Source organism: Hakea prostrata, chromosome 10, assembly GCF_041222555.1.
Source record: "Hakea prostrata isolate BN-2017 chromosome 10, UWA_Hpros_2, whole genome shotgun sequence".
Taxonomy (NCBI): domain Eukaryota; kingdom Viridiplantae; phylum Streptophyta; class Magnoliopsida; order Proteales; family Proteaceae; genus Hakea; species Hakea prostrata.
In genome coordinates, this window is record NC_142609.1 from 45328688 (window position 1) to 45346638 (window position 17951).

The 17951-nt window shown below is 36.6% G+C and overlaps 2 protein-coding genes across 5 annotated transcripts in view; one reads left to right on the top strand and one right to left on the bottom strand.

The window, feature by feature from the left end:
• Nucleotides 1–3197: 3197 nt before the first annotated feature.
• Nucleotides 3198–17951, bottom strand: part of ATJ1 (DNAJ heat shock family protein) — a 46108-nt gene continuing 31354 nt past the window's right edge. For 2 of the 4 annotated variants that reach the window (XM_089138521.1, XM_089138520.1), the window contains 5 exons: nt 17183–17239; nt 10002–10050; nt 9787–9856; nt 6794–6883; nt 5038–5507 (listed from right to left, as the gene is read on the bottom strand). In XM_089138521.1, the coding sequence (XP_088994647.1) occupies nt 5408–5507; nt 6794–6883; nt 9787–9856; nt 10002–10050; nt 17183–17239 (366 nt within the window). In that variant the 3' untranslated portion in view covers nt 5038–5407. The other 2 variants (XR_016170385.1, XM_089138519.1) reach the window with 2 other exon arrangements.
• On the top strand, nt 3353–4328 carry LOC149003377 (acireductone dioxygenase 1-like). The gene is made up of 5 exons (XM_089138522.1): nt 3353–3439; nt 3545–3605; nt 3699–3793; nt 3876–4115; nt 4221–4328. The coding sequence occupies exons 1-5, from the start codon at nt 3428–3430 to the stop codon at nt 4326–4328; spliced, it is 516 nt and encodes a 171-aa protein (XP_088994648.1). The 5' UTR covers nt 3353–3427.

The following is a 17951-nucleotide window of genomic DNA, read 5'->3' on the forward strand; positions in this document are numbered from 1 at the left end:
ATAATTTATTATTATTTTGGTAATCATTCTTTCATTAAGAAACAGGGGCAGGAAGGAAAACTGAACATCATCTCAATAACCAATTAGAGGACATGGACAATAACTCAGACCCTAAACCGAATAGGCCTTCCATGCGAGATGATCCACAACACAGTTGGATATTCTAGAAACATAAATAGGCTTAAAACCCAAAACTCTACTACCTATAATTTTAATGTCTTCAAATAACAGGTACTATAAAAATAAGGGGTAAGGCTAACTTAGATAAGTAACTCACTAGAAGTTGAGAGTCGCATTCTATCTCCACAAATGAAGTTGTTGGTCATAGCTTCTAACATCCCTGCTCGCATGGCCTCGGCCTCCCCTTCAATCCCAGATGAAAATGATTTGGGTGGATATTGCCACTAAAGGATTTCCTTCCCAACTCTAATGATGATCTCCATGCCTCCCTTCTTTGTTTTTTGTTGCCAAGTTGCATCGGTATTCACCTTAACAAAAGGATGGTTTGGTTGCTTTCATTCCATTATTTCCTCCACATGTTTATATTCTCAGTCATGGCACTTTGATTCACCTTCTTGATCGATGACCAAAATTCTAAGTACTTGGATTGCCATTTGCATTACTTCAATTGGTGATTTAAATGATTCGTCAATTACCCTTGAATTTCGTGCTTTTTATAAGGACCATAAGATGAAATATATCAGATTTTTCACTTTTTCTCCTTCCTTCTTCTCTAGTATTTCTAAATCTGTCCAAATATTCATCCAATCGGCCAATGTAGTGAATTCTCTTCGAGAACTTCTCCATGTTTAAGGACTACCAAACCATATTGCTTTGGCAATTTCACAATAGAAAAAAGTATGAATAATGATTTCTTCTTCATTCCACAGGCTCCACAAAGTTGGTCCACTTTTAATTCTCCCTTGTTTAGCTCTTTTGAGATGGCTCAACTGTCATTGCATGCTATCCATAAGCTCTTCACTTTGGGAAGAGTTCTGCACTCCCAAATGTCCATCCAGTTTGTTGAATTCATCTTTGAGGAGGATGGAATTCTATCTTCTTCTCTCTCTTGGGTTTTTTCAAGCAACCTATAGGCTGATTTGATAAAGAATCTACTACTATCAGTGCTCTAACACCCCCATAAATCTTTAAGACTATTTCACCATGTGAAATCATTGACTTGTATCCATAAAATAAAATTATATAGTGATATGGTAGGGCCATTTATTTGACATTAGATGTTACTTGATTAGTTTATAAGAATATTTAAAGGTCCAGTATTTGATTATTAATTCGAGGATACATATATATATATATATATATAATATATATATATATATATATATATATATATATATATATATTTATATATATTTATTTATATATATATATTTTTTTATATATATATATATATATATATATATATATATATATATATTTCAATGGAGATGATTCTAGTTGGTAACAGAATTCCTACCGATTTACAATTTAACAGACTTTTTAGAAAAGGCTACCATAACAGAAAAGAAAATTCTAGAAAGCAGGAGTTTTAGATTCTACAAGAAGAAAAGAACAGGTCTACACCACATATTGGGTGAAGGTCCACCATTACAATCAATTTTTTAAGAATTAGAGGTGGGATGCACACACCATATACATGGTGTGTAATTGTCTCCCCTCTCTCCTTAACGAAAAGGAAAAATGGAAAATTTTGGACATGGTGAGATTTAAAAAAAGATTTACTTAAATAAATTTTAATGGATCATATTTTTTTAAATAATTTTTCAAATTTTAAATTTGGTGATAGTTTTGTCTGCCCAACTAATAATGTACTATGATCTATTCAAATTATCCTTAAATCTTTTATATAAAAACTTGTGCGAAATACTTACCAATTTCTTCAATTTCTTGGCAATTCTAAGGCCGACAACATCTTGTGTTTTGCAATTCTTAGTCATCTTATCTTGTCTTGTAGGTAATTTGAATAGTTCATAGTAGAATATTAGTTGGCATGGAAAATTTAGTCATCTTATTTTGTCTTGAACTAATTGGAGTATTACCAACAATTGGTATATTATTGAAATTGCAAGGTGTTGTACCAAGGGTATTTGTCAAGGTGTTCTTTAAGTTTTTACAATTTTCACTGTGATATATGATTGTATGGGCCATCTAACGATATCCAATGATCACATCACGGATAAGAGTGGATATTTTTTTGGAGTGGAGAAGAAAATTCCCCCATGGAGGATCTTAAAATGGCTCCCTGTTGGACACATGAATCTCAGAAGAATACTTAGCATGGAATGCACACATTTTCCACTCAAATTGTCCTAGCCCAAAGTTGAAAAGATTCTCCTCACTGTCCTGAAGGAAAATTCCAACTTGAGAATGACCCTTTATTTTGTTTGTTCTTTTTGTGTGTGTGGAAGTGAGTGAACCCAATGTCTTGGATTGAAAGCAGTGTTGGAATCGCCTATGACAGAAATAGCAGAAGTGAGTGGTAGTAGACCTCACAGATTGCCTTTATCATGTGTGTTCCTTTCTGATGAATGCCATGTACCTCTATATATACATATGTGTGGTTCACTCCCATTATCATACGTCCTTCCCTATCACATCAGATAGATTCAAGAATATTAAAAGGAAGCCTTTAAGTAACCCTAAGGATTTGAAAGGAAAGGGACTTGTTATATGCTTTCTTCTTTAATGTTAGAAGAAATACCAATATGATGTACTACGTTCACACAAGTGAAAAAGAACTTTCTAATATGTAGAAAAAGAAAAGATGAAGAACTCACAATCAATCACCAAAATGATATCAAAAAACTCTCACGAAAAACCCTAATACAGAAATCTCAAATTTTCACAAGAGAGTGTATACAGATTTGATTCGGGTAAGCGGATCGATCCATCCACCGGCTGAAGCCCTCTGCTAATATCACAGATCTCCTAAATTAGATCATTCACCTTCTAAGTTGAGTAAAAAAAATTTGGGTCAACAACATAACATTTGCTTTTTGTTTGGCAAACAAGGTGTCTGGACCACTTATGTGTTTCTCAACTACAGGTTACCAAAAATAGAAAAACCACATTCTCTGAGTCTCAGGAGGAACCTGATGTTTCATGCAGAGGAACATCAGCTGACCTGGTAGGTGACGACACTAACATTTGCCATTCAGTAAGATGAGATGCATGAGCAAAGCATGCATGATCCACCACGCAGTGGAAAGAAGGAAATCGAACCCTGCTCATCGTTCAAGCACAAAATTCAGATACGCCACGCAAATTTCAGGATAATTTCTGAAGCATCTATGATAGTTCCCCGTTATCTATAAATTTCCATGGCTCACAGGTGAGACAGAGAACATTGAGAAGTCATTTGCCAAGGAAAGAAGACTGTTCAGATTTTAAGAATTGAAGAGCGAAGATGGAGATAGAGGTGAGTTTACATTACAAAGTTCCTTCCTAAGATCTTCCTCCAGTACTTTTCTACCTTTTTGTAGAATCCTTTATGGTTCTGATTTGATGTTTGGTAAACTACAAGGCATGGTACTTCGAGGAAGGGAAGGACCAAAAAGAGTATCTGTCCGTAGACAAGCTCAGAGGTAATATTTGCTTGTCAAGAACCTCTGTAAACTCATTCTTACATTGGACCATTTCTGCTTCAAATCCGTTCTGATTCCACTTAATTTTGACAGAGATGGGAGTTCTGCACTGGCGTTTGAACCCCAAGAACTACGAGAATGATGAGGAGCTGAATCAGATTAGAACAAGCAGGGGCTATAACTACATGGTTAATGCTACATCAGTACCTGGGCTGTACCTATTGTTCATTCATTTGGGTATTTTTGGCTGATACTGACCTTAAAATGCAGGATATTCTGGACATATGCCCAGAGAAACTGGAGAATTTCCAGCAGAAGGTAAAGAACTTCTACACAGAACACATCCATGCAAATGAAGAAATACGTTACTGTTTGGAAGGCGGTGGTTACTTCGATGTGAGAGACAAGGATGACCGCTGGGTTCGCATCTGGATCAGGGAAGGTGACATGATCGTCTTGCCATCAGGGATTTACCATCGTCTTGCCCTTGACTCCGGTAACTACCTCAAGGTATGAGAAATAGTACATCACCTGGATCATTCATGGTGAGTGATTTTTTCTTTCTTGTTTGGGTTTTCACCACTGCACTAATGATGATGGTGGTGCTCTGAGCAGCTGATGCGGTTGTTCGTGGATGAGCCAGTGTGGACTCCATTTAACCGTCCACAAGAGGAGCACCCTGCCAGGAAAGCCTACGTGAAGAGCTTAGTTGAAGCTCACTGAGCATAAGAGTTCAGCCTTGTCGGTGCTTTGCATCTCTGTATGTGTCTTATGTATTTCTGCTATGTCTGTTATGTTGATACTCCACCTTGTGACCATGTCTGCATCCTGTTCACTAGGCAACAGCCAATATCTATGTTACTACATTTCACTTGCACCTCTGTAATTCCATGTTTCTGCACATCCATGGTTCTATGTATCTGAGACTTTACACCATGTAATAAATTACTATGCTCCCCATATAGATACAGTGGGTTCAGGATTAATCATATGAATAGACAGCATATTTAACATAGTTTTCAACGTAATGTGTGGAAAAGTTAACATGTTCAATGCATAATGGTAATGCTAACAAAGATATGAGAGGGGGATTCCCCAAAAGAATTTATCCTTAGCACCACAAAGGTAATCGATTGATCGGTTAGAACATACACAATGAAAATAGAAACTGATTCAGTATGTTGTCCAAGATTCAAACCAGATACTCACCCCAAAAAAAAGGAGATTCAAACCAGTTCACGGCACCAACGAACAATCTGTAAAATCTTCAGTAAACACATTAAAATACATGTCTGAAGGATAATGGAGACTGGACCTGCTTTCTACATGTCCACCCACAGGTAGCTTTGCTTCGTTATGGGTCGATAGGGTTCGATTCAATCAATAGTACGTCACTTCACCTGTAGAGAAGGAATTCTTCTTTCTACAAAGGTGAAAAATAACTTTGCTAATAGTAAAAAAAAATAAGTCTCACGTTTCCTCACCAACAAAAAGAATTTTATTAAAATAATTGAGAAAATCAATTCTATACAATAAACAAGGTCAGCATCCGATATAGATTGACATTGACCCCAAATGAGATGAGATTCTACTCTATGCTGGATCAGTAACATGGATGTGGGAAATCAAAAGACCAAGACTTTCAATACCTCACAGCAACTTTAATGTTCAACAGAACTTGTGGCAAGAGTGAAATGACAACTCCTCCATTTACAGATGCTTCCCGCACATTCATCAGTTGCATATGAAACCTCGAAATTTATTTCCCCTGCTTGGACTTCGAGGGTTGCTCAAATATACCCTCAACCAATGCTTTTGTTCAGGAACAGCAGAATCAATATGAAGACCATGATTTGAAGCACAACCCTCGAATCCGTCAATCGATCAGAAATTTGCTGCCACCTGTAAGTTCAACCAGTAGATAGCTGCTGATAAAGCCTGTTACCATTTCCAAAACCGTCATTATAGACGGAAAAAGTGAAGAATACTAAAATTCACTTAAAAAAAAAAATTCAAACAAAACAACAAATTGAATGCTTCTAATGAAAATGATGCCAATCTCAATATGAGTTTAACCATATATTGTTCCTTTTTAGATGCTTTATTACTATAAGGCATCATTTGTTTGCTAAATTTGAAGTGGGGTAGGAAAAAATAAACTTTTCCATGAAATCCCAAAGCATGATTTGTTTGGTTTAATTGGGCAGAAAAGTGGAAGGACAAAAGCTTCCTTAATTTAAGGAAAGTTTATCTGCTGACATGGTGTGTCACTTTCCCCACCCCATCCCTTTTAAAAGTCTCACTAAATATGTGGAATTTTGTGACAAAGTGAGGGATATCATAAAAATGAGACCCACATCTGCAACTTTTCCACAAAATCATTTCTCTTCTTTTTTTGTTCTCCCACCCCGACTACATGTGGGTCCCACATGTTTATTTTTTCTAGCTTTTTTAATCTCGCAAACAAATGATACCTAAATGTTTTACCACAAGATCTATAAACTTGAGAATTAGCATTTATGTCTTCCTAGTTTTTCAAGTACAAGACTATAGACCTCAGTACAAATAGGAAAGGATCAAACATATAATTTATCCCCACTAATGCCAGATTTGGTCTACTCTGCCAATTGATTGGCAAATCTCAATTTCCAAGAGGAACAGGATCGAACTGCTTTCGTTATATAATACATATATCCATCCATTCCAGTCATCTCATTACTAGGCTTGGACCCATCCAGTCACAAGTTTGTACCCACCCTCCATGATTAAATGTTTAATTCCCTTCTAATAGTTTCGTTCAGAACTAAACTGCTTTTAGGTATCTTTTTTCCCCAACTTGCATTACTACAATGTATGTCAACCCCATTAGTTATCACAGGCCAAATGATACAGAATTGAATTTCAAGGAATTGTTCAGTCAGAAACTAAACGTCTGTATCGATGCATGAACACTGATTAGCTATAGAGAACCTGCAATTAGTAATGTGCATGTGCATGTCTAAAAGACTAGGATAGGATATTTTCCAAGAGAAACAAGTGAACAAGATTCAGATTCCAAAACACTGAAATAGAAAAAGAGAGAAAATAATTTTTTTAAAGAAATTTACAGACATGTTACCCAAACATCAAATATGAAGAATTTCCAGGCAGTTTAAACCCTTTCAAACACAAGAAAATGACATTCTTACCAATTTCCTTCATCAGAGGTACTGCTTCCATGGATAGACTCTTCCTGAGCAAACTCTTCTAATAATGCACGTTGACGTTCATTTAACGACCTGAAAGGTTACATAAGTGAAACAAAGAAACAAACAGCATGCTAGCACTGGAGTACCTTAGTGCCAGGCACCCCAAAGAACCTTTAAGCATAGATTGCAACTTATGGAGTTGACATGAGAGAAGAACACATAATTTTATAAATGGTCCCCCATAACACAACCTATTCTTCCAGAATCTATGCAGGTCAAAAAATACTGGTAAAGTTGAAGCTGAAATCACAAAGCTATGTGACATTATTCGATACCACAACTATATTAGTTCAAGATCATTAAACAACCAAGTGGCACATTTGTCTTTCAAGTCTTCCAAGCAGGTAATGGTCTATTAGTTTTTGGATAATTACCATGTGACGCACATCAGTTGACTGCTAGAAGTGGACCTTTCGAAACCAACACAAACGTATGACATAAATTAACTACTTCTAGTTCTTGCACAGTTCCATAAGCAGTGAGCAGCAATCTGGATCTGAACAGACTATTGAAAAGGTAAGACCACCAGAAAGTCAGACCATTGATGAGGATTTTGTTGGGTTAGTTTGTTTATGGGTAAGCCCTCTATTGTTGATGCCCTTATCATCATCAGTTTGATGACGACTTTGATAAGGCTGCAAAGGTACATGAGCTCCAAGCGCTTGGGTGTTGCCTATGGTCATACTCATTTATGGTGGAGGAAGTTCCTTGGTTGCGACAAAATTAGAGGGCATTATGGTTGGGTACCCATTCATCATACCATGTTTCTTTTCTGACTTTTATTCTTTCACTCTTAATTTCTAAACTTGAATAAAGTTTATCTTAGTTGATAAAAATAAAACCAAAATACATAAAGAAAATGGCAGAAAACACAAGTCAACTAAAGTAAAGTAAGTCTTTCAAAACCGCATGGTTGTGCTACTTTGGTCTTACTCTGTTAATTCTAACTTAAAATCATGTTCATTTTCAACCCAAAGCCATTCAAACATATTTTAACCACTTCCTCAAAGGTCGTCTTTGGTCTATAATCAGGCCTTACAATTCCTCTAATCTGCATCGAATCACGCCTTACCAGTAGACTCATTGAGTCATTGGCACCCACTGCAAATGCACATATTGTTCCTTCAACTGACCTTCTATCATAGCCACTCCTAACCATGGAATAAATTTCGGGCAAAACATACGAATATTTTAACCGAAATGCCTGCAAAATCTCAAATCAAAATAAAATTCCCAATACTACGTATATTTACCAAGTTTTGACCGAAATTTCGCAAATTTCAACCATTTTGCAAGTTTCCACACTCCAACTTGTTTTTCCTTCGATTTCGTTGATTTTTGTCTAATTTTTACCTAATTTTCACAACTCTTTTGCCTTCAAACCATGGTTATTAAAGTGGCAAAGCGATTGGGGTTCCATCTTGGTGATTAGGCGACTAAGCGGCGTTTAGGCGGCAATAAAGTGACCAAAGAGGTTTAGTCAATATTTTTAATATAACTACTTTCAAATTACTTTTTAATACAAATACTTTTTATAATAAACTAAAGTACTAAACAAACATTCAACAATCACATTCATAAAATAAAAATAAAAAAACATTCAAGAATCACAATTATGAATAACAATATTATTCATATATAGTTTAGTCAAATTATTTCACAAATTATTTTTAACGTGACTTTTTGTTAAATATACATGAATAATATTCGAATTGGAATCAGAATTGATGTATCCATTTTTCCCTTTTTTTAACCAAACAGTGCCGACATGATAAATTAATAGATCTCATTATTCCGATTTCCAAGTCATTGTTTATTTAATGATTCATTGATTATCAATGTTGAATATGGCTCATGCTTCACATTCTGTTGCCAACAGGCACTTTGGGCCTCACAGTTCATTTGCAAATTGGGCATCGATTCCAAAATGGCTCACATATTTAAATTTATATACGGCATGTAAAATAAATTATAGTTAAAAAATAATAATATACACAAATTACAAAATGTCAAAAAAGCGGTTGCTTTAGCATATAGGCGGCAATATGTGCAAAAGGCAGCAAAGCGGTTGCTTTAGCATATAGGCGGCAATATGTGCAAAAGGCAGCAAAGCGGTAGTGCCTAAGTAAAAAATCAGCCCGTTAGTTAAGCGGTTCAAAAACCGCTTTGCCGCCTAGGCGGACGCTTTGATAACCATGCTTCAAACACCTCTTAAGCACAACAGTTACAAATGAAACTCAGTCGACATCAGAATGTGAAGCATGAGTCATACCCAATAGTTCCAAACACCCACCTTAAATGATCTTGTATTGCTTTGAAATTAATATATGTTAAGTCTAAGACTATGATCTATGATTTTGTGTTGTTAAACTTATTTTTTGATTATTGCTACTTCTTCTTTTTTTGGATACTTTAAAAACTTTTTTCCAAATTACATATTTTGAAAAATACATATTTATACATGATATATGGCTTGAATTTAATATATGTGAGACACCACCACTTGATTTAGTTGGTCATTGTATTTTGTTGACTTATTTTATATGTAACCATTCTATCAAACAATTCATGTATGTTGATGATTTTATGCATGTATGCAATATAGTTTGTACTTATCGGAATCAATCATTTGTTAGTATACATGAATGATAATTTTTCAATGGTTTTTTTTGGCAAAATACTAGTTCCATTGTATTTATTCTGCTTTAAATAGGTAGGAGGCAAGAAATCAAATGAAATAGAGGTCATATAAGGCCCGAAACCTGGGGTTGAAATTTGCACCATGCACCTAACTACCTTGAATTTTAATTTTTAACTCTCTTTTCTAGTTTCATTCTTCCATCTTAATAACTCGTATCACCCACCAACCAAATTTCTTGAGCATAAAGTCCACTAAACATTTGACAGTTAAGTACAAAAACAAATAGACTTACATAGGAAGGCGTATGCAGAATCTCACGTATTGATCGCCATGGTCTGTGAGGACACCTTGCTTTGGTAATCCTAACAGATCACAAAAAGATCACTTATAAACAAAGGCAATTATTTTTTGCAAATTTATAAAGGCAAAAGCCTAACAATAAGAAAAAAGAGAACTGAATACTGTTTAAGCAACTGAACGTAGATAACACAGGATGCAAAACTATACCTCTGCCTCTTAGTACCAAAACTTGCCCATGCTGAACCGCCTTTGGTATCTGCAATGAGCATGGACTAAGATGTGGAAACAAAAGACTACTGAGGAAAACAGCTCAATGAACATGCAGAGGTATGGTAAAGGATTTTTAACAGTCCCAAGTTGCAGGCATGCAGCTAAATATGATGTCTAGTTTTAGGGTAACTGATTGATCCATCCTACACTGAAATAGAACATCAGAAAATGCTGTTGACAGAATTTGTGCTATACTTGTTTTAGTTACAACACATGCTGAACACCAGCTCCTCTAACCCTAAATAGTTGGAAACAGGTTAAAAGAGATCTATTGCAAGCTTTCAGCAATGAAAAGCAGTAATACAAAAACCTGTTCCAGAAGGAATGATTTTGTTCCTTATCTCTCTACAATGCCAAGGTGTTAGAAAAGATCAAAAAACAAATCTTGGCACTGTAAATTATCATACCAAAGATTTTAATGGCATGAAATACTAGCATTATGTTGTATCACCCACCATGATGCAGATCAAGCACAACTTTAGGCTTATTTTCCTTAAAAGTATGGGTCTATAATCCCGTAGGTCTAAATGGTAATAAGCCTCCTCTAGGGATCCAAAAGCTTCCTTGAAAATAGCTTCCACTCAGTCCTACTTTAACTCTTCCATTTTATTTCAACTGAACAAGGGTTCATGTTGGTTCATTCAATTCAAGTCATCATGTAACTTATTGAGTGAAGTCACATGACTTCTTACTAGCATGTAACTAGGTCCACATTCTAACATGCATGGTTAGGGAGAATAGTGCTAGAAGTCCTTTTTGGTTTTTGAGTTTGTCACAAGACTCACAACTACTTCTTGATGCAGACCTGAGATAGGCCCATAGAACAAAATTCCATCGAAACTTGTGAAATTTCCACCGAAATTTCCCATTTTGGGAACCTCGAAACGAAAAACTAAGGGACCGAAAAAAATCCAAGTTTCGAATCGAAATTTTGTCAAAACTTGTCGAAACCTCGAAACTGTCGAAACTTTGTTCAACCTAGCTAGACCAGCTGGTTAATGAGAAAAAAAATTCCCAAATTTCGTGGGAAACATGGGAAATTTCGGGAAACCTGGGATTTTTTCCTGCATTATTTGTAGCTTTCCCATACTTTCAATTTTTTTTGTTTCTTTCATGTTTTCCCAAATACCCCTTCCATCAAGACTTCACTATCCAAATTGCATATTCCCTCAGATTGGTTGTTTTAGGCATGTTGATGACCAAACTTATAAAGTTACAGTTGTCGATTACTTTGACAACCATAGGCATAAAATGTCATGGGACGTCTATGTTCGTTGGTTGGAGGAGGGGATGTTATAAGGATAGTACTAGTCGACTTATAGGATGGATCCACCGAGGCACTCGGCTTGGCACTGAGTTGTACTTTCCTTTTATTGTCAATTACTTTGTATTTGATGTTTTGAAGTTAAAAATTATATATTGAATGTTATGTACTTAAGCAGTTAAGTTTATAGTGTACTTCTCGAATAACTCTACAATGATTTTATGTACATAAAATGACATTTATATTGATTTTTTTAGAAAAATATAGCCAATGTGTTCTTTATACTCTAATTAGCTTAAATGCAAAGTCCCACCCTAAAATATTCCCTAAAACCTGTCGAAACTTGCACAAAAAAGTCCTAAGTTTCCTCAAAATTTCCAGTTTCCCACCTAGGTTTCCCATTTTCACCTAGTCGAAACTTGAGTTTTCCTCGAATTCTTTTCTATGGATAGGCCTGTTATGGTGGCTTCGCAGAAGGGGAATTAGAAGAATAGGAATATTATGAGAAGAATTAAGTTTGGGAATAATTCAACTCATTGTTGATGAAAATATTCTTGAATAGCAACTTGAACAATAGAGAAGCTCTAACAAAAGAAAAGAGAACAAATCAAAGAAAGGGATAACAATCCCGCATGCACTGCCAAACAGCACTAGAACTCTAATAAAAAGTCATATTCATTAATCAAATCATCTTCAATTAATAGTGGATGCATCACATATATATAGACCTTCTAAAATTCCTAATTTGACTCAAAAAAAGACTCCTGATCACTCCAAAAGAGGTAAATAGAATCAAAACAGAATTCTATCTAATTATTAAGCAACCTAATCTAACTCAAACACTTAACGTCAAAATTAAGTACTAATCCCGTGCACCAGCATTACCGCCCATTATATCAACAAACCCAAAATGAAGAGCCTTAATGTCTATAGAACCCATCCATGGGCCAAAATTAAGTACTTCAAAGCTCAATTGACCCTTTTGGACATTCTTATCTGCATTAACTCTCCCGGTGTTGAGAAAAGGTTGCCCAGAAGTTTTGTAAAATGAGAAAACCAGTGGCATGTGATCGACATCCACAATTATTGGCTTTGATGGGGGTGATGACCCAACGTATCTCAAGGTCAACTGGCTGATGGTCGTTAGTGAATAACGTCTAGGAATCTGTTCATGGGGTTTCACAATTGAAATCCAACCGTTGAACAATTCTTCAATTTCAACTTCAATCAAACCATGCGTACATCAATTTAATCATTACTTTCATGGATCTCAATTTCTTCCATACCTGATTCATCTTCTAATGATAGTAATATGCATGACATCATATCATAGAAAGTGTAGCTAACATCAACAAGCTCCCAAAGACATTTTGAAGTTCGAAAGCTTTTCTTGCATTTTAAAGAACCCCTCACTGATCAAACGGGATAAGTCGTCTAATAAATTTCCATGCAGTGGGTTTATCGGGAAGTACCATCACTGGTTCAGGGAGGAGTTATTGTTGATAAGAGCAAAAACCCTGGATCAAGGTGATCTCCATCCGAATATCGTCCAAAGGATTTAGAACTTTGTACACTGGCTATTTATTTTTATCCTGATCGGGTCTACTGGTGCAACATCCGCTTAGTCAACTCTAGTACAAAGTCAATGAAGGAAGAGAGGTAATAGAGGAAGAAAAAGGTTCAAGGGTGGGCTCTTTGGCTTTGATACCAGAATGACGCAGGCCTGAGATGGGCCTGTTATGGTAGGCTTCATGGAAGGGGAATTAGAAGAAGAGTTGGGGTTGGGAATAATTTAACTTACTGTTGTTGAAGATATTCTTGAATAACAACTTAAACAATAGAAGAAACTCTTGAGACAAGAAATCAAAGAAAGGGATAAGAATCCCGTATGCACTGTGAAACAGCACCAAAACTCTTATAATAAATCATATTCATTAATCAAATCATACTCAATTGACGGGGGGATGCATTACATATATATAGACCTCCTAAAGTTCCTAATTTGAGTAAAAAAAAGGGATCCTAATCACTCTCAAAAGGTAAATAGAATCAAGACAGAAGTGTATCTAATTATTATGCATCCTAATCTAGCTCAAACACTGACTTAAAATTAACTACTAATCCCCTGTACTAGCATTAACCCCCACTTTATGGGTTTATAATTAGGCCCATTACATCAATAAACCCAGAACTAAGTGTCTATAGAACCCACCATGGTTTAAAATTAAGTACTTCAAAGCTCAATTGACCCTTTTGGACATTCTTAACTGCACCACTTCTATTTTCTGTTTTGAGTCCAATCCTAACTGTTCTGGGATTCCTTTTGCAGGGTATTAACCATCTAGATTTACCTCCATCACAGAAAAGCAAGGCAGATTAGGTTTATTAAAATTTTAAATGCTTTTGAGCTTTTGGAAGGTTGATTACTTGTTCCTCTCTTGGTGATATCAAACTTCAGAGTTAAGGCTCCATTTTTGCAAGGTTAGGGACACACACCAGAGCTAGCTGTGGACAGTCTACAAACTGATCAGCCAAGTAAGTGGAGTCATCCATTCAGGCAGGAGGTCAGCCCCGTCCTAGTTCTTCCCCATTTTATTTTACTTAGGATAAATGACACTTCCATCCCCCACTACCTTAAATAACCCCACCCCGGCTCTTAGTCCGAATATGACACAAACCTTCCATCTTATGCATCAAACATGTAAAAACTGTTAAGTTGATGACATCCTTCTCATTCATCTTCCCTCTCTCACCACCAACCTTACCAACTCTACCTTGCCCCTACCACCACCTGCCCCTGCCCCTATGGCCGAAGCCACTTCCAGCATCAATTTGGTCTACAGAAATAAAGTTGGACTTGACATTCCTAGCGAAAATGCCAAGCCAGACAAGCAGGGCCCTTCCCAGAGGTGCATCAAACACATGAGTTACTAGTTCAAGAGTTTAGTCGAGTTTCATTAGTAGGGGGTCACGAGCATCTTCCCAAACACTAGTGATTATGTCTTTCAGTTCACGTTTATGCTTAGCACCAATTCTGTAATCGCTAATTATGTAAGTAAACCAAACGTCTTATTACTTTATGGTTTCAAAGATGATCATCAATATCATAACAATCGGAAAACAAACCCATTTCACCAAGGAACCTTCAAAGTGGACATTCACTCTGTCTCGCTTTCAGTTGTTTCTCCTTGACTCTCTCTCTTCTTTTTTTTTTTAATACATTTTAAAAGGCCACTTCAAAGTCCGAACATTTTGTATTAAGAGAAGGGCTAGCAAGGTCTAAATATGAAACTAAAATACAGGAAGCTATAAAATTTACAAATTAAAACGGAAGAGGAGGATGAACTTGGATTGAAGGTGCTTCTTCTTTTTCTGCTTCTGTTTCTAAATCTGGTGAACGATCCCAGTGATGGGAAAAAAGTTTTTAAAATTTTGGGTAGGGGAAGGGGTAGTTGTATTCCATAAGAAGCACACTTCCATTCCTTCAAGAACAATCCTTTCAGTTATTAATTCAAATCTTCTCTTCTTTCTGGTTTCCCAATTCACTATCATTGACCTCAATTTTCTGCACGTGCTGAAATTATAATAAACCATCACTTGTATGGGACAGGTCCACTGTAACAAATGTCTACAACACTCCTGCTAAGATGCATATGCATCAGTAGGGGCAGGGGTAAGAGAAGATGACTGAAGGTGGTATTTCTTCACTCACCTCTGAGGTTAGGGTTGAAGGCATTTTGGGATTTAAATGAACATATTAACAATGATGTCATCCCTTAACAATTTTTCTCACAGAATGGTCAGCTGGTCATGATTGATATATGTTTGGGGTCACAGAATGGTTAGCCGGTCATGTTTGATGCACATTTAGGAAAAGTTTGTCTCATTTCCAGACTAAGGGGGAGGACGATATGATTTAAGGTACCAAGGAAGGGAAGTGTCATTTACCCTCTATTTTAGTTCTAAAACACCATTGCTGTATTTGAAGGAACCTTATCCTACTGAATCAACTCAATTTCAGAAATCTCCCCATCAGAATAACCTGATTTTTGGAGCATCAGTTTATCAAAAAATCCCCACTTTTGATCCAAGTTTCAGGTCAAACTGATCCCTATGAGCCTCATACCATCAAACCTTGATTCCCTTGGAAAACACCATAAAGCCGCAACAGATTTTCTTGAGCAGATTTGCCTCCCCTTTTGAGGAAGTCAACCCCTACAGGATACCTCTAGTTACAGCGTAAGTCCCCCTGTAGACCTTTTGAACATAGATCTCTACTTTCTCTTGATTAGCCCCCAAACTTAGAAACCATTAGAATCACTAAAAACTTACATCAGTCCATTCTTAGGGCCTACACATCATTACCGTACAGTCACTTCCTATCTGAACATTAAAAAACCCCAACAGTCCCTCTAAATGTCCACCGAAATTCCCTTTATTTGCTTCTGGTTTTGCTAATTTTCTGGCACTGACAATTGGTTGAGCCCCTCAATTCAACGTTACACCACATCAATGATAAAGTAGAGAGGATCTTATGATGGATGGTACCAAGGACATCGAGCACTTGTGAGAGCCCTAAATATAGCCCTTCCCACCCAGTCTTTCCTTATTACCCACCACATCCTTGTGAACCCCAAATGCATCTTATGCTGGAATGGTACCAAGGACATTGAGCACTTGTTCTTTTCTTGCCCTTTCTCTAGTTCTCTTTGGAGAAAAGCCCTAAACTACATTTGGCCCCGCTCCCGACGTTCATTTGGGTTTGTCCGTGATTGGTCTTGGGTATTGAGTAACTTTTCAAGTAACTCTATTTGTGACCAAATTGGTAGGCTTGTCTTTGGTGCCACAGTCCACCATCTGTGGTGGGAGCGTAACCTCAAGCGCTGGACTTCCAAATCCCACTCTATTGATTCTATTTGGAACGCTATTCACTTTGATGTATCATCTAGGATTTATGCTATTCCCCATCCCCCGGTTGTTGATTCCCCAAGGAACAGGCTCATTGTTGTATCCAGGGGGCTCAACTCCCAATTCCATCCTCCTCTTTGATCCTGCCCTTTGGATCTTTTTGTAGTTCGGTTTTCATCTCTTTAATTCATTATTTATTCATCAAAAAAAATAATAATAATAATAAAGTAGAGAACATCAGCAAGAAGGAACTGAATATACTTCATTGAAGTTCATTCATTTGTTACATCTATAACTCTATGGAACTCTTAAGACCACTTGGTAAAAGTTTGCATGAACAGACAAGGAGATAAGCATATTAAATGGAGGACTAGCTTCCTGAAAGGCCTCAAAGTGAGAGCATCTTAATACGGCCATCAATGAATTGGCCACACTGCAAAACAATTGGAAATCCACTAAGTCTTACTTGCCAAAAAAAATAAAAAGGGCACACAATTGATGACACTATTTGTATAAGAGACTACACCAATACATGGCTTGGTAATTGGTATATAGTTGATTTTCGTTCCAACAAGAAGTAGCTAACCCAAAACATGCCCTCTATCTAACTAATGGAAGTTCAAGATAACCATGCCAAACTCCAAATGGAAGAAATTGCATGGATGTAGGAAGTAGTTCTTACGTGGCTGGAACAACTAATCTTCCACCTATCAAAAAAAAAAAAAAATTTTTGGCGATACACTTTATGAGTGGTAAGCCATAGGGAAAAAAATTAGAAGGCCACACTGCCTTGAAAAAGACCGCAGCATATCACTTTGTGACAATTGGCAAAGTAAACTTTTGAAGATCATGTGAATTAATCAAATCAATTGTTTGTAGAAAGAAAGATGCAAAGGGAAAAAGCCAGTTAATGAAACAGAAGAAAAAAGGATAACGAAACCTATACTTTTACTTGAAGCTTCCCAGACAAGGTCGGCACATCAACCATACCACCAATAATAGCCTGTAAGCAGAATTAATAAATAAAACTCAAAATGGCAAAATCAAGACAAATTTCATTTATAAGTCCAAAGTGAGTCCGTGTCCATAAACACAAAGCCTTAGGAAAGCAAGGACAAAAGATATGGCAAGAATGCTAACAACAATTAATATGTAAACTCTCAGTTAGAGTGCCCATAAGGCCATTACAGGTAACGAGTAAATGTACAGGAAATGAACTGTATAAGAATTGTGGGAACAAACAACCTCCTCAGTGTTTTACCAAGCTCATAGTGGATGCTAGAATGAACAAAAAGATGGAGAATAATCACTTACCGGCTTTCTTCATTCACCAGAGTTGTTACTGGTATATTTCAGATCAGGTAGGAAAAGACAGTTCAACAAACCAACCACCCTGTCCTTGTAAAGTGTAAACAAGGTAAGGTCACATTTATTGATGCAAATTGTGGTTGAACTGGATGCATATACTTGCCATTTCTTTAATTGGCAATAGCGAAGTTCCCTGATATTTCTAAAGAAGCTCAAAGGAGGTAAATCCAAAAGTTGAGGGGGTGCACCAGGAAAGGGGGGGGGGGGAGGAACCTAAGAAAACCCAACCAATGATTTTCTTAATATATGGTACAGGTTCCTTTTTCCTTTATAAGACAGTTAAGTTTTAGCCACCTTTTATTGAAAAACATTCATTTATGGTTATTTAGATGTACTTCAAAGTTCAA

Bases quoted from the DNA above. Each gene is read 5' to 3' on its own strand.
- LOC149003377 (XM_089138522.1), top strand. The intron at 3,794-3,875 runs GTTAATGCTACA...CTTAAAATGCAG, and splicing joins GCAGGGGCTATAACTACATG to GATATTCTGGACATATGCCC. The intron at 4,116-4,220 runs GTATGAGAAATA...TGCTCTGAGCAG, and splicing joins ACTCCGGTAACTACCTCAAG to CTGATGCGGTTGTTCGTGGA.